Consider the following 16,555-nt stretch of genomic DNA (forward strand, 5'->3'; position numbering starts at 1 on the left):
GCTCAGCGGGGTCGGCCACGCAGGGAGGAAGGACGGGGCCGGCCAACCCCACCCTTTCGGTTCCCCTTTTCTTGGTTTCTGACTCAAAAGCAGCAGCTGTGTTTCCTCCTGGAGACAGCCCGGCCACTTCTGTAGGGCTGCCCGGGCACTGGCCGCGGCCCGGGCCTGCCCCGCATGGAAAGGACGGGGGACCTGGACATGGCGCCAGGGGTGCGGAGCTGGGACGTGGACCGGAGAGCAGGGCCGGGGCTGAGGCCGGGCCGTGGGGCGGGCGGGGGGCAGCGCCATGTTCCTGCTGGCTGCCTGCCCCTGCTTCCCGCGTCCCACATCCTGCCCGCCCCACAGATCCCCCCACCCCACGCCCTGGCACCCCCACAGCCGCGCACCCCCACCCCCTACGCGCCCACTCCTCCGCAGCCCCCCCCCTCCCCGCAAACCCCGCACCCTCCAGCCCCCTCTGCGCCGGCGCCGCCGCCCCGCTCTCCTCCCACTGGAAGGGGGCGCTGGACGCCCAGTGCTCGCCCTCCCTACGCCCTTCCTCTCTATTGCTACCCGCTCCAATCTGCTTCCGCTTCCGGGGCGCTCCTTCTCTTCGGGCCGCAGTCGGCAAGATGGTGAGTGCTGGCGGCAGCGGGCTGCGGGTCCGACTCCATCTGCTGCCATCCGCCCCGGCGGCGGCTCGCTCCGCCCGCCCGGGGCGCCGGCCGCTGCGGTGGGTGCTTGGCCGGCGGCTAGGCTTGGTCGGGGCGGCGGGGGGAGGCCGTAGGCCCGGGACGGTGGTGCAGGGCCTCCCCGAGGGGAGGGGAAGGGCGGCCGGATTGCGCTCGACAGCGCCGGGGCGAGGGGGCCCCCGGAGCGCGACGTGGCGTCTCTCCAGCTCCCTGCGCAGTTGCTGGCCATACTGACTGGCTTATCCCTGTCCCTCCAGGTGAACGTCCCGAAAACCCGCCGGACCTACTGCAAGAAATGCGGCAAGCACCAGCCGCACAAAGTCACCCAGTACAAGAAGGGGAAGGACTCTCTCTACGCCCAGGGTAGGGACGGGTCCGCTGCGGGGGCTCTGGGGCACGGCCCGGGGGAAGCTGCGTGGGGCCCCAGTGGTCGTGCCCCACACCAGGGTGATGGTTGTGGGCCGAGCACGCGGCTGTCTGAGAAGGGGGGGTTGCTTCTGATCGGTTGTGCAGCTGCAGGCTGAGGTCTGCTAGGGTTTGGTAAGAGTGCCAAGAGCGTGCTTGTAGTATGTCTTGAGTTGCTGCCTAAACAGAGCCATTTCCTCCTGTAGGAAAAAGACGCTACGATAGGAAGCAAAGTGGCTATGGGGGCCAGACAAAGCCCATCTTCCGTAAGAAGGTGAGTGCTGCTCCTGGAAAGAGGACCTGAAACTTTCTTGGCAATCCACATGCCTAGCTGAAGAGGGACACTTCAGCTTCCTGCAGCCTTGTGGTAGTCGTGTGCTCAAGCCATGTTATGGCAGCTCTATGCTGGTAGTGCTGTCCGGGGAGTGTAAATTCCCCCTCCACATCTGCTCATCTTCCCTGCTGCTCCTGTCTCATGTAGATGCTCCTTTTTTTGCAGGAGTGACGTAGCATGTGTTTGCAGAGCAGGTTCTGCAGGGAGCCTTGATGCTGTAGGGGAGCAGGGTCTTACTGGAAGTGATGCTTTTAATGAAAGGAGTGTTTTCCTCATTGCTTGCCAAAGGGGAAGAGTACGGCAAAGGGAAAGGGAGCCTGTTGCTTGCTTTCCTTATGCTCTTGAAGTGTCAGTAATTTATCACTGGATATTTATTGGCAGGTTTGTGAGGCTCTGCATAGTGAGGCTGCCTTCACTGACGAGGGTATGATAGATGTAAAGCGTGTGGAACTCCTGGGGGTAGTGCAGAACATGACATTGTTTTCCTGCAGTCCGCTGTCTCCAGGGAAATCCTTATCGCTGAGCCGGTAAATGGGAGTTGCTGCATTAGGCCTTTCCTGAGAGTCTCAAAGCAGCAGTGGAAGGGCAGCAGAGCATTCTGTTACAAATGAGTTGCAGAAACCTGCTGCTGTCATCCTTCCTCTTCAGCGTGGGTACCTGAAACTGTAGTCTTGCAGCATGTTTTCCCTCTGCGCTCTGTGTACCTCCTGCCAACAAGTTGGGGGAATGGAGGGGGGGGAAATCTGTGGTATTTACAGCAGGGAAGCAAAACCCAGTGGGTTGATTTGTTATAGTTTTTATGTGAACTGTTTAGTTATGCTTATAGAGCTACTTGGCTCACTGTTGGAAGGCCCTGGTGTTCTGTTGGAGATGTTCAGGAAGTCTTCCAGCAAGAAGAAAAAAATGAGACTGCAGTTTTTCAAGTTGACTTTCTGTCAGGAAGCGGGGAGGCCTTGCAGAAAATGCTTCCGCGAACAGGGTATACACAGCAGCCATACTGCTTTCGCAGTTTGGCACTCTCCACCTGCACATTGCCATTCCCATTTCTGTTTCTTCCCAGTCAGCATTATATGGATGATGGCTGAAGTTTATAACTGGTGGTTACAGCTCTGTCCAGCTGCTACAGTAGCCTTGCAGCTTTGGATTCTTCCCTCTAGTCTTTTGGGTTTCATCTAACTTCGCGGTAGCTGCAGGTCTGCACTGAGGGCATTGTGTCACTGCTTCTTCTGGGGAAAGTTTGTCAGTGGTGCTGCTTTCAGGTGTTTCTTCTGCCTGATGTTCTGCTGAACTTGTCCTGAGCAGTGTCAGTCTGTTCTCCCACACTGCAAAAGTGCCTGTTCCTTGGTGTGTTCACTGACTGGCACAGACTTTCTTCCAGCGTGGCTGATCTCTGCAGGGGACCAGCCCTGCCCCACTGAGTGCTTTTGCCAGCGTCCTTTAGTGTGAAGGTACAGATCCACTGTATTCCTGTACTGGTTTTTAATGGAGGGAGCCTAACCGTGTTGGTAGTCTTTTTCTTTACACTTTGAGAACAAGCTGCTGAATCTTCAGGAGTGCAGATAACAAGCTTTTCCTGAGAGCGGCAATTTGTCTGCTTCTGGACATTTTGTTTATTGATACGCTCTGGTCCTCCCAGGCTAAGACCACGAAGAAGATTGTGCTGAGGCTGGAGTGTGTAGAGCCCAACTGCAGGTCCAAGAGGATGCTGGCCATTAAGAGGTGCAAGCACTTTGAACTGGGAGGAGACAAGAAGAGAAAGGTATGTTTGTGGACCGAGAGTGGCTGAGGAAGGGTGGTGACATTCAGTGGTGAATAAACTCACTCTGTCTCTTCCTTCTTACAGGGCCAGGTGATCCAGTTCTAAGCTCCATCCTACTTGGTGTTATGGACCATATTAAAGTATTTGGAAGTGATTTGTTGCTTGTTTTTGTGTATCTTCTCTTGTTGGTGGGGTGGGACTTGCAAGTACATCAACCCAACGGGAAGGTGTTGCTTGATTACAAACAAACAGTTTGTAATCTGAAGGCTTTTGAAAAAACCCTGCTGATCTCCTTACTGTGTTACCAAGAGGTGTTTTAGGATACGTGTAGAGCCTGAGGCTCTGACGGATTTTTGCACCAGTGGCTTCTCTGTGAGCGTTGTGCTGCTGCTTTTCTCCAGGCTTATTTATGAGCTTCCATGGTAGAAGGCTGTCTTCAAAAGGGCCTCCTCTAAACTTCTGCAGCTTGTCTCATTTAAAACAGTTCATGTCTCTATCTCAGCGGTTCCATTTCAGGAATGCTACAGTAAATTTGAATTGTTGGTAGGTGAAGTAGTGATTGGGGCGGGAGTGGGGGAAAGAAGCAGAGCTGACTGAGTAGGCCTTTTTCCTCTCGAAGCCCTTGCCCAAGAGGAAGAGGCAGGTAAGATTCCTTGCACCCAGCAATGGTTTCAACACAGTAGGGGTCAGGGTAATCCAAACTCACCCGAACAGCCCCTGCACTTGGCTGTAGGCCCTTCTTTACAAACAGGGAACAATTGTACTGCCCTAAGGGGCAGCGCGTGAACAAAGGCCCTCGAGCAGCTAGCAGGTTTAGAATCATAGAATCATTAAGGTTGGAAAAGACCTCTAAGATCATCGAGTCCAACCATCAACCCAACACCACCATGCCCACTAAACCATGTCCCTAAGTGCCACGTCTTCACGTCTTTTAAATACCTCCAGGGATGGTGACTCAACCACTTGCCTGGGCAGCCTCTTCCAATGTTTAACCACTCTTTCAACCTAATGTCCAATCTAAACCTCCCTTGGCGCAACTTGAGGCCATTTCTTCTCATCCCATCGCTAGTTACTTGCGAGAAGAGACCAACACCCACCTCGCTACAACCTCCTTTCAGGTAGTTGTAGAGCACAATGAGGTCTCCCCTCAGCCTCCTCTTCTCCAGGCTAAACAACCCCAGTTCCCTCAGCTGCTCCTCACAAGACTTGTGCTCCAGGCCCTTCACCAGCTTCGTTGCCCTTCTCTGGACACGCTCCAGCACCTCCATGTCCTTCTTGTAGTGAGGGGCCCAAAACTGAACACAGTATTCGAGGTGTGGCCTCACCAGTGCTGAGTACAGGGGCACGATCACCTCCCTGCTCCTGCTGGCCACACTATTTCTGATACAGGCCAGGATGCCGTTGGCCTTCTTGGCCACCTGGGCACACTGCTGGCTCATGTTCAGCCAGCTGTCAACCAGCAGCCCCAGGTCCTTTTCCTCTGGGCAGCTTTCCAGCCACTCTTCCCCAAGCCTGTAGCGTTGCCTGGGGTTGTTGTGGCCGAAGTGCAGGACCCGGCACTTGGCCTTGTTGAACCTCAAACAGTTGGCCTCAGCCCATTGATCCAGCCTGTCCAGGTCCCTCTGCAGAGCCTTCCTACCTTCGAGCAGATCAACACTCCCACCCAATTTGGTGTCATCTGCAAACTTACTGAGGGAGCACTCGATCCCCTTGTCCAGATCATTGATGAAGATATTGAACAGGACCGGCCCCAGTACTGAGCCCTGGGGAACACCGCTCGTGACCGGCCGTCAGCTGGATTTGACTCCGTTCACCACAACTCTCTGGGCTCGGCCGTCCTGCCAGTTCTTTACCCAGCGAAGAGTGCACCTGTCTAGGCCGTGAGCCGCCAGCTTCTCTAGGAGAATGCTGTGGGAGACAGTGTCAAAGGCTTTACTGAAGTCCAGGTAGACCACATCCACAGCCTTTCCCTCAGCCACTAAGCGGGTCACCTGCTCATAGAAGGAGATCAGGTTGGTCAAGCAGGACCTGCCTTCCATGAACCCGTGCTGGCTGGGCCTGATCCCCTGGTTGTCCTGCACATGCCTTGTGAGCGCCCTCAAGATGAACCGCTCCATAACCTTCCCCAGTACCGAGGTCAGGCTGACCGGCCTGTAGTTCCCCGGATCCTCCTTCCAGCCCTTCTTGTAGATGGGCGTCACACTGGCAAGCCTCCAGTCCGGGATCTCCCCTGTAACCAGGACTGCTGGTAAATGATAGAGAGTGGCTTAGCAAGCTCCTCTGCCAGCTCCATTTAGTATGAAGGGCTTCATTTGATGAAGTGTCACCTGCTCCATTAGGCGGTAGTTACGTTCTGCGGCTCAGCTATGACCTGTGTGTAGGCGCTGTGAGTGTTATGGTAGCTCAGAGATAGGAAAGGGATGGTGCCCATGGTTCCCCAGCTGCATGCTGTCACTCTGAAAGTGATGGTGTGACAGGCCTCAGCTGCCTGCCCCCTGTGTCTGACTACTGTTGGCACCTCTTCTTAGTATTTTCCTTAAAAGAAAAAGCCCAAGTACAGCACGGAAGTTTCAAATCAGTGGTGACCGATGGCCAACTACTGAGAGCGTGGTACGTTATGGGACAGCCTACCCTGGGCTTTGACGGGATCATCCACTTGGAGCAGCAGTGTGCTGCCTGTGAGTAGGAAGTCCAGCAGGTGCTGGGAATGCAATGTGGAGCTCTCTCTTAAGAGTAACTTTCTTGTAGTGGAAATAGAGCTGGAGGATGGAGAAATGCCTCTTCATATCTTCATAGGGACTGAGAGCACTTAGTCACCGAACAGCAACAGAATTTGTATTTTTGCTTAGTCAGTACTGGTTGATGTGATTGGCATTCTCAAACTCCTGCTGCTTAAGCTGTTAGCTGCAGTGGCTTTGGCCTCTGCCTGTGAGATGGACTGTATGGCTGCATTGTGTCAGCTTTACTGAGCGCTGTTTGTAGTAATCGTGACAAATTTCACATGAACTTAGTGACTGGAACAAACTGGCCTGTTTTCTAAGACCCGATTTAATTTCAGATACCATGCTGTACTCCTGTACAGTGGAACTAAGAAAAAGCTTAGCCTTTTTAAGGGACATTTTAATCAAAGTGCTTCATCACAGAAATAAGAACAAATCAAGATATCCTGATTGCGTAGTAGTCAGAAGAGAACATACTTGTACATGATGTTTGCGTAAGTGGTTAAGCATCCATCTCCTGTCTCAGAAGGGCCTGTGTTATTCAACCTAAAGGCTACTGCCAGCAGTGGAAAGCAAACACACAGGTATTTCTGGAAGGCAGCTCACTGAGGAAGGGGACCCCAATGGCCCCATGAATGGTGGAGAGGGAACTGTCATCTAAAGGGAAGTGACAGCCACTGGTGAGAGGAAGACTCCTGGCCTAAGGAGAAACCCTCAAAACCTGAGTCCTAAGGCATGATACTTAATCATGCTAATCAAACTAAGCAGGTAGTTGTCAGGAAAGCAGTTGCTAAGTGCAGTCCCTGAGTTGTCAAAAGGTGGAAGTAGATGTCCATGCTCTGAGGAGGGTGTTGGGTTTCTTCAGCGGGGGTAGGAGCAGCTTTTCTTGTTCTTGGACTGCGTGCCCCAGCCTGGCAAAGCAAGAGCAAGGCAGCCAGGGTGTGTTTCACTATCGTCCCTGAAATGCTCAAGGAGAGCTGTAAGATGCTGCATGTATCCTTTGCATTTCTTTGGCTGGTAGTGGCAGTGGGCATTAACAGGAGTTGCTGCCCTGCTGGGGCCCTTAGAGCTCCTTGGAGAAGCAGTTAGGTGAGATGCCAGAGAAAGGGTAAACAGAAGAGAAGCAGCACCCCTTTTTCTGTTATCTCTTGGTGATGGAGTGATGGGTATTTGTCACATTAGGTTGAAGGTTCAAAGTCCACATAGAAGCACTTGAGTAGTGAATGCCTGAGGAGAGAAGAAAGGCACCCTGCTTGGAGGAAGGAGACAGGCTTCTTGTGACAACAAGTTTAGACAGTCTGAGGCTTACGAAAAGATTGTCTTTGTGCTTCCTATAGTGCGACTACTTTCAACAGCACGGTGCCTGTTGGGTTCACCTCCACGCTCAGGGAGGAGACCCAGCTGTAAACCCCCCAGTCCCTGCTCGCTGGCAGGACCTGCCGGATGGAGCACACTGGGTTGCAGGCCAGTCCATTGCCGAGGAAGGTGAGGGACAAGGTGAAGTTCTGGGGTCCCCCAATCTCTTGCTGGTTCAGCACCGCCACGGCGTAGGCTCGGCCAGACAGGGGCCGCTCCCACAGCTCAAAGTTCTTGTCCTGCCAAGGAGAAAATAAACCCGGCGCTTACGTTAGGGGAGGCAGAACTGATGGTCTTCATGCCTGTCTGTTTAAGGAGGCTTCAGGAACAAGTGAGCTCACTGGGCTCCTGTTCCCAAACCCTGAGCACTCCTCTATACCCCATGTGTCCCCAGTGTCCCCTTTCTGAGAAGGTTGGCTGCCTGTGCCCCACACCACACTCCCAGCCCGGTCCTGCCGTACCTTGGTGATTTGGTATCCCTGCTTGCCCAGTGGATCCTGGTTGATGGCGATCACCTCTTTGTTCTGGAGCAGCCACTTGGCCTCAGGACTAATGTGCCGCAGGTCATTGGACATGAAGAGAGGAGCTGCCATAATAGCCCACATTGCCATCTGAGTCACCGCCTGGTCCCAGCTCAGCCCAAAGTTTCCAATCACCAGCTGTGACAAGAAAACAAAAATGCCCACTAACACTGCCTGCGGAGGAGAAACTGGGCCACCAACCCGAGCACTGGTAAATGACAGGATGCTGAGGGCGGGACCCCTATTTGGGGACTGGTTAGATAGGCTGAGCGCCAGGAGCAGGACCAGCTGGTTGGGAAAGGCAAGGCATGACTAGTGTGGCAATTTAGGAGGAACCACTGGTGGAGATGAAGAAGGATCCTTAACTGGCTAGGCAGCGTTTAAGAATCTGCTTTTGGATGCAGCTATTCCTTCCTTGCAATGCCGGCACCCAGCCTGGCAGCCAGGGGTTTTCCCTCTGGTGGGAGATCAGCACTTTGGAGACTGTCTCCCACTGCCATACTCGTGTTCTGAAGTGGCACTGCTTGTAGAGGCTGCATCACACAGAGACAGCACCTCCTCAGTACTGTCCGTAGCTGTAGTTCTCTTTCCCTTTCCAGCCAGGGACCCTCTCATCAAGTTCCTGATCCTAAGGCCCCGTCAGAGCTCTTCCCTCAATGTTTCTCCCCCGATTCTCTCCCTCCCCATCCTCCTCAGCCTCCTTCTGAGGAAATGATTTTTTGCTGGTGCTGCAAGGGAAGTGGGTATTGCTCTACTTGCCATGTCAGGATCATTCCAACCCCCCGGCCCAGCTATCTTCACAATGCTGTCCTGATGAAGTGCTGTCCAGTCCAAGATACTCTTGATGCTGCTCCAGGAATCATAGACATCAAAAAAGTTCCTCCAGTGATTGCAATACTGTTTGATCTCCGTGTAATTGGGCTGCCAAAACAATGAGTGTGATTAGCCAGAGAGCCTGACTGTACAAGGAGACCGTACACAAGGCTAGACTGGATCAAGGATAATTTGGGGGAGAACTATGATAACACCTTCCATTACCAGCTATCTGGATGATCTAGTGCATGTTGGTTCCCTAGTAACTCCAGTCTGCCATGCTCCAGACACCACTATTACTTCTCTTGGGAGAATAGTTGTGGCCACCTAGCTCTGTTAGAAAATTCCTTTGAGCACTATTTTACTGAAGGTGTGATGGGACCAGTGGGATTAAACTGTGACCAATAATTACTGCCATTTCTTGGGTTTACACCCTTCAGTGACTAATGCATTTAACTCCCAGTGGGAGGGAATGGCAGCATCCTGTCATGGTGGCACAGGGGAAGCCAGCTATGGGTGGAGAGCAACATGTCAGTCATGGACCCCGGCTGGCAGAAATCTGTCTGTAAACAAGGTGGAGAATTCCTATTAAATAGGCTGTCCTAAAGTCTCTCTCCTGGTCCCTAGAGGTGACTGGAAGGCTGAGTCTGCAGCACTCTGCGTCCAGGAGCAGTAACACCAGACTATCCGCTAGCTGTGTGTCTGCATTGCCAATGTTTTGTTGCTTGGTTCCTTGGAGACAGAAAGCAGATGGATGCTGCTGTGTTCTTTGGCATGCTCCGGCTGGACTGTGCCTTCCTTCTGCAGGATCCTACTGAATTCTTTTCAGCAGAGTAATGACTCGCCTCAGGTATACTTCAGGGCTCTAGAGGAAAAAGTGGTTTCCCTCCACCTTACAGTCTTGTTCTCTGACCAGAGAGCAGCAAGTTTCTTGGGAGGCTGTTTTGCAGTCTTAATGCTTTTCTGTTCTTTCCACTTTCAGCCCCAGGATAAGCCTTGACAAACACTCCTTACCTGCTGCACGGGCCTCAAGTAGAAAGGCCACTCACAGGAGTACACAATGCTCCTTCCAGTTTTGTTCAGGGCCAGAGACATGCGCCTGTAACCTAAAGGAGAGGACAGACAGAGGTTACACAATCTCCTTGGTCAAACAGAACTAATCCCATGTCACAGGTTTAGGTTTCAGTTCAACTCTTGCAAAATCAAGGCTGAACACATGCTCGCAGCTGAAACACCACAGGGACGACAGGGGAGCTTACAGTCTGCAGCCAGTCTCCTGCCTCCCAAGGACAGGTGAGCTTCTTCACAGCTTTGCGACAGGTCATGGGCAGACCCATTGCTCCAAGACTGCTGATCTCTTTGTACATACAGCCATGGGAAGAGGCTGCGGTTTTGCTGTGTGGCATTTTTTCCTCTAGATCCTGGGAAATACAAGTTGGTATCTATCAAGCTGCTGGGTACAGCTTCACTGAGTGACGTTGCAGGAGTATGTTCTTATGAGGCATTTGTGCCACATGGACTCGGCAGGAATGCAAAAGCACTAGCTTTTTCCTGTCCTTATCCCCAGACAGCCCTGTTAAGCCCCTTTTAATCAGCAGAGAGGGAACGAAAAGTTTGCTCTCTCCCATGGAATTGCTTCAATACAACTGGATTGTATCTGGTTTACACATATGATCCAATAAGAGCTTTCAACTCAGCTGTCACGGTCCTGAGCTGTGCTCCTGGCTGCAGCAGCTGGCGTATGCCCCATCAACTGACTTCGATGGGATTTTCACTTGGGCAGGTTTTCTCTGCCAGGCAGAACCAGGATTCCTGCGTGCAGGATTCCTGCTACCAAACACCATGGTGCTGACTATGCCAGCAGCGAGAGCCCAGACAAGAGAAAACTGCCTTCTGAGTTGTATCGTTCTTCCCACAAATCTGCTCCTGGGGCACTGGGATTTGCTTGTGCTTGCAGAGAGTCTGTAGCTGAGCCCCCTCGGCACAGTGAACTACTCAGCTTTCAGCTGCTGACTTGTCAGCCTGTGTGCAAGTAACGTCTGAACTGGGATTTACACTGGTGTGCTTTAAAATGAAAACCCCAGTAGCATTTTAGTGCCAGAATTCCCTTCATTTTTTTCTGTTAAAAGCCCCGATAACTGCCCTTTTTACAGCTGACACAAGCTGTTCTAGCTTCAAGCTGATCCGTGTTGACGTAGCCTCACCAAAGGGATTAAGGCTTAAGTGTGTGAAATGCTTTGAGCTCTCCAATAAAGGCACTGCAGAAGGGCAAAGCCTCTGCTGCATTAAGACCTGAGGCAGCAGTCTGCACAGAGAGCCCTCAGATTATGCAGTCATTGTTTCCGTGCTCGGCATGATGTGGTCTCTGGTGCGAGAAAGCTGATTTTTCAAGCTGTGCACACCAGTGAAAGCTCCAGGAGGCTGAACAGGTAAAAAACATTTAGGCCAGCAACACTCACTGCCTTGGGCTTTAGAACAGAGTCTCATACCTGCTTTTGTAATTAGTACGCTCAGGGAAAAGCAACTCCCTGGAGCCCACCCTGGGCCTAGAATTGCTACTGCCTGCAGAATATTCCCACCCCATGGCGCAGTGCTGCCTTGAGCCCTCACCTACCTTCTGCCAGCAACTCCAGCGTGCCAGAGTTGCAGCCATCAAACTTCAGCAGGTCCACGCCCCAGGAGGCAAATGTTTGGGCATCCAGTTCGTAGTGGTTGTAACTGCCAGGGAAGCCAGCACACGTCTTGTTCCCGACATCGCTGTAGATTCCCAGCTTCAGCCCCTTGGAGTGGACCTGCACTTGCAGACAGAAAGAGAACTGGGATGGGGCAGCTGTAAGGCAGGAGGAAGTGAAGCTGGGCCAGCAAGGGAAGCAAAACCCCACTCCGGCAGGCAGGGCCTTAGCTCAGCAGCCACACAGCTGTTCCCCACCCAGCCTTCCCTCTCCTCCCCTGCTCCCAGCACGGCTGCAGGTCAGGTCCCCAACAGCCGTCACTGCCCTACGCCGCTGCAGGTGGCACTCACGTAGTTGGCTAGCTTGTGGATCCCGCTGGGGAACCGTTTTGGGTCAGCCTGGAGCCTGCCGTGTTCATCCCGTGTCGGGGCCATCCAGCAGTCGTCAATGCAGACAAACTCGTAGCCTGCATCCCTCCAGCCCTCGGCAGCCATCACGTCGGCCATCTCCACGAAGAGCCGCTCGCTGGGCACGGAGAGGCAGCACGACCAGGAAAGAAAATGGAGAACGTGGCAGCCCGATTTCTAGCACCGACACGGCACCCGTACTGCCCTTCCGCCCAGGGGCTGGGCCGGCCGTGAGCACACAAACGGCAGAAGAGTGCGGGGAAGGCCCCGGCTGCGGCACGGGGGCGAGCCTGGCTCTCTGCCCCGGCATGGGGAAGGCACACCGGGTGCCAGGGGACAGGGCCGCAGAGCATCGCACCGCACCGGCTGTCTCCGGCCCTGACACCCCCAGTGCCGGTAGTCCCCACCCCACTGCCGGGCCGGGCTCCGGGGCACCCCCGCTCGCCGCCGGCGGTACCTGACGCAGCGGCGCGGGTCGGTGGCGCAGTCGGTGCCGCAGAGGAAGCGCTCCCAGTGCAGCCAGCCCATCGGCGGCGTCCGCGCCAGCCCGTTGTCCAGCGCCAGCGCCGCCGCCAGCGCCGCCGCCGCCGCCAAGACCCAGCGTAGCGCCCGCCGCACCGCCGCCATGGCCGCCAACGAGCCGCGCGACCATGGGCGGTGCTCGCCACCCTTCCGCCAATCCCGGGTAGCGGGGCGCACCGCGGCCCGCCCTCTCTTCGGGCGGTCACGTGGGGGTGGCGGTCACGTGAGCGAGGCGGAAGGGCACATGGCGGCGCCGCCAGTTCGGTGCTTGCCGGGGGACGCGTGGGCCGCGCCAGCCTTTCCCGGCTGCTGTGCTGAGGCTCCCGTGAGGTGTTAGGGGGACCGCGCCCGGAATGGGAGCTTATGCATGCGCCTCCTCCCTGCTGCCGGGTCCGGTCCTGCAGCAGCGGCGCCCCTGTGCCCGAGCTTAGGAGTGCTGGAGCTGCCCGGGAGGGCCTAGGGGGGGCTTGGGGCTGCCGTGAGCACAGGGGCGGGGTGGTCTGTGCGTGCTCCGTGGTGTCAGCGTTGACCGTGTGAGCACAGGGTCCTGTGGAAAGGGGGTTTGTTCCCCACGACTTGGTTTTGGCTCCGGTCTTGAGCCCTGCGTTGAAACCTGTGAGCAGCTCCTGAATGAACCCTCCGACGGCACCTCCCTTCTCAGAGCGCCTTCTTCCCCCTGTTCTTTTTCCTCTGTCACCACTACCCTCTTAACCTGCCGGGCTTCCTTCACCCCTCTGAGACCATCTTCCTCGCTTTGCCTTTTGCCTTGAGCGCTACTGCCCCTTGACTGTGACAGCTTGTCCAACATCAATGAAGGAGGAGGGGTTTGGTGTTACAGTGTTTCTTCGGACAGCATCTTGTGATGTGCCTGTCCTGGCTGCGTGGGGTGTTTGGAGCACAGGGTTCTTGGGTGCCTCAGCTGTGCTGTGGAGCTGGCGGAGTCTCTACGGTGAGCTTAGGGTGGTTTATGGTACTGTAGCTTGGGAGGTAAGGAAGGGGAACGGGGTCTCTGCAGAACCTGGCTCTTCTCTTGCAGGGATCCAAGGATCAGAGCGAAGCTTGGGGCTGGATCCAGCGCTGGCAAGAGGCCGATACAGAGCATGGGGTATGGCCAGGCTGTTCGCTGCCGCTCTGCCTGCTTGCGGGGATCCCTGAGGGGCTGGATCCAGCGTGTCTCTGCTTGGGGTGCCTGTGCCCATCCAGATCTTTGCACTTGAAGATTGTTGTCTCTCTTCAAACAAGTTCAGCCATGAGAATAAGTCATAGTCACTGGGCATTGCCCCATTTGCAAATCAGCTTGACTGGAGGGTGAGAGGAGAACCTCTGGGAAGGCACAATCCTGGTGTTAGCAGGACCCAGAGAGCTGTAAGGGGCACCTGCACCCCAGTCAGCATCTCTGAGATGAGCTCCAGATTTAATCCCTGTTTTTGCAGGAGTTGCACAGCACTGCTGGGCCTCATCCTGCTGGAGGTATCAGCATTGGCAGCATGTGTGGCCTGTCAGGGAGGCATGGAGGCTCTCACTGCCAAGTCATCAGTGAGAGCAGAGGGAAATGGGGAACGAGGAGCTGATTCTTCCCCTCTGTGCATCTCCCCCAGGGCTGGACCAGCCCCTGCAGCTCCACTGGAGTTCTCGTTGTGGGCCCTGCCACAGCAGGAGAAGGGAAGCAGGACGGGACCGCTGCAGGGCCAGGGCTGCCGTGGCGTCGGGTTCTGGGTGCCGCTGGTGTGCGGGGCCATTGAGGCATCTCGCTAGGTGTCCTCCGATCCCTGCTCTGGCGCATCCAGGGAACAAAAGATCTTCAGAGCCCATGGTTTGATAATTGCTCCTTGTTTAGGACTGTCGTGGTTTAACCCCAGCCAGCAAATAAACCCCACGTAGCTGCTCGCTCACCCCACCCACCCCTGGTAAGATGGGGGAGAGAATTGGGAGGGAACAAGTAGGAAAACTCCCAGGTTGAGATAAAAACAGTTTAATAATTGAAATAAAATTAAGTAGAGCAGTAATAATAAAAATGATAACAACAACAATAACGCAATATACAAAGCAGGCAATGCACAATGCAACTGCTCACCGATTGGGGCTGAAGTGCAGAGGCTTTTCAAAGTCAGACAAAACAAACCAGTTTGGGGGCGGGAAAACCTCATGGCTTTGTTTTTTCTCATGCAAAACCACAGCCTGGAGCTGGGCAGTTAACCCGAATTCCCAGGGCTTGGGAGTGCTGCAGGGCAGATCCCTGCTTGTCTCTGGGCTCCAGCCCTCATTCACTGCCCCCTCCCAGTGCCTGCCCTTGGGAGTACCTGGCAGACGCACACCGCTTGGGCTGGGGAGCATGTGGAGTGCCCTGTGGCCTGCATGTTCTGGCTGGCTTCCCTGGAGTGGTGCAGGCTGGTTCCAAAGCGATGACAGGGCTGGATGTGGCCATGAGGGTGTGGGGTTTGGCAGGGCACTGGCGAAGCCCCTCTGAGCAGGCGTAGGTGACGGGCTGCTTAGATGGCAGGGGCGTGCTGGAGGCCAAAGTGCCCCTTGGCACCTGAGGCTCCTCTGTCCGGAGGGCAGTGCTGGCAGAGCTGTGCTGAGGGCTGGGGTGCCAGCACAGCCACTCTGCCTGAGCGCCCTGGACCTTCCTTGTGGTGGAAAGATTCTGCCCCCATGGGGCCGGCCGCAGCACATCTGCGGTCCTGTGAGGGCCCTGTGCCCTGTGGCGTGGCCGGATCCCAGCAGGGCATGCTGCCAGTCTAGCTACTGGTGCTTTCCTCGTGCCTCGGTTTCCCCACCTGTAAGGAGCAGCCCTGGCCCACTCAGTACTGGCTGGCTGACTTTGGAGCTTGATATTTTCCTTAAAAAAAAAAAAAAAATCCGTGCCCAGGCAACATGCGAAGGGCGCTGAGTGCTCAGAGCCCCGGCAGGGCTGTCGCCTGTTCTTGCTGCATTGAACTCGCCTGGCTCCGAACCCAGTGTCCCGAACAGCGTGGGACATGCTGTCCTGTGGGCATCGGTTCGTCCAAACAGGGTGGTTTGCTAAACCTCTGGCAGTTGCTCCAAGGCAGCTCCAGACTGTGGCTGTGGGCAGGAGGCCCTGGTGAGGGACAGGGGAAGGAAGGGAAGGTTTGGCACCCCGATGCCACCATGCGCAGCAGCAGAGCTCAGCTCCAGCAGGATCAGACCCTCTGTGGTTGGCGGAGCAGGGGCCTGGCTGGCGTGCCATCACAGCCAAGGGCACGTTTCCTCGGCCCCATGCATGTGCCCCAGGGAGCCCTTGGGGCCATACTGCCCCAAACCTCTGTGTGCCCGTGGCTGCCCAGCCCTGGGTATGCTGTTGGCAGGCTGTCAGGAAGCTGCCAGTGCGGATGATGCTCATTTTACTGTCCCGTTAACCTGGTGTAACTCCATTAACTTCCATTTAAACCAGCAATTAACTTGGCCATGGCTGTTGGTCCCATGTCCACTACTGCTTCCTGTGGTGGCTGGGATGCGTCCCCCAGTACACGGCCTCGGGCGGGAAATGGAAAACTGACTCCGTCCAAAGTCTGTGGGCTTTGCTGGGGGACGGAGCCACCTGGGCTGGCCCCTGGCCACACTGCGACCTGCAGGAGGGCTCAGCACCCCCAGCCTGGGGGAATGCTGCAGTCCCCAAGATGTGAGGGATCCACTGGAGCTGTGTGCTAGAGAGCAGTGACAGCCCTGCATCTGTGTGGGTGTCCCAGCAGCTCCAAGTCCAAACTGGGCTGCTGGGAGGACGAGGGGCAGGGGCTGAGTGCTGCTCCTGACCCTGAAACTTCTCCCAGAGGCACCCGAACTGCACGGGTCTGCGGGGCCGTGGGGTAGTGGTCCCCCCATGCCTTTGCTATTGCGATGCCAGCAGTGAGATCCCCCACCTTGCCGCAACCAGCACTTCGACCCGGGGGCTTTAGCTTAGGAAGGATGTGTTGGGTTTCTATCATTTTCATTTTTCGGGACGTGCCGGGTCCTGGAGCTGGGTGGCTTAGGGCTGACTGCAGTGTTTATCTTCAAACAGGTGCCAGCTGCCCAGACCTGACACTTGGCAAGGTAGAGAAAGGAGAGCAGCGAGTGAAGAAACCGGGTGCACCGTGCTGGCGTGAAACAGCTCCCGGCTCTCCCCTTGGCCATGTCCTCTCTAGGTTTGGGGTCGGGGCAGGAGCAAGACCTCGGTGGGTTTGGTTTGTCCCATCTAAAGAACCCCAGCACCGAATTGGCATGGGTGCACCTCGCTTTTTCTCCTCCCCGCCACAGAAGACCCTGATGGGGCCGGGCGGGCGACGGGGCTGCGAGGTACCAACAGAGCCGGTCTGTGAAACTTGGCCGGGAGGACAGAGGGAGATTGATGTTTGCTTGGGCGCTCGGCCCTCAGCTG

General features: G+C 55.5%; 2 protein-coding genes and 1 long non-coding RNA gene across 3 annotated transcripts; 2 read left to right on the plus strand and 1 right to left on the minus strand.

The window, feature by feature from the left end:
- The first annotated feature begins 507 nt into the window (after positions 1 to 507).
- Positions 508 to 3,323, plus strand: RPL36A (ribosomal protein L36a). The gene is made up of 5 exons (XM_075162225.1): positions 508 to 614; positions 929 to 1,034; positions 1,283 to 1,350; positions 3,047 to 3,169; positions 3,254 to 3,323. Exons 1-5 carry the CDS (start codon positions 612 to 614, stop codon positions 3,272 to 3,274), a joined length of 321 nt encoding a protein of 106 aa, XP_075018326.1. The 5' UTR covers positions 508 to 611; the 3' UTR covers positions 3,275 to 3,323.
- A 2,876-nt stretch (positions 3,324 to 6,199) lies between these two features.
- On the minus strand, positions 6,200 to 12,310 carry GLA (galactosidase alpha). The gene is made up of 7 exons (XM_075162226.1): positions 12,116 to 12,310; positions 11,602 to 11,776; positions 11,194 to 11,371; positions 9,594 to 9,685; positions 8,526 to 8,687; positions 7,707 to 7,904; positions 6,200 to 7,484 (listed from the first exon to the last, which is right to left on the minus strand). The coding sequence occupies exons 1-7, from the start codon at positions 12,283 to 12,285 to the stop codon at positions 7,221 to 7,223; spliced, it is 1,239 nt and encodes a 412-aa protein (XP_075018327.1). The 5' UTR covers positions 12,286 to 12,310; the 3' UTR covers positions 6,200 to 7,220.
- Positions 12,311 to 12,921: 611 nt separating this feature from the next.
- LOC142087706 (uncharacterized) lies at positions 12,922 to 16,225 on the plus strand. Its single transcript, XR_012675564.1, has 3 exons — positions 12,922 to 13,129; positions 13,217 to 13,285; positions 16,199 to 16,225. It is a non-coding gene; the product is annotated as an uncharacterized LOC142087706 (long non-coding RNA).
- Positions 16,226 to 16,555: the final 330 nt, after the last annotated feature.

This window comes from Calonectris borealis, chromosome 13, assembly GCF_964195595.1.
Source record: "Calonectris borealis chromosome 13, bCalBor7.hap1.2, whole genome shotgun sequence".
In the NCBI taxonomy this organism is placed as follows: Eukaryota; Metazoa; Chordata; class Aves; order Procellariiformes; family Procellariidae; genus Calonectris; species Calonectris borealis.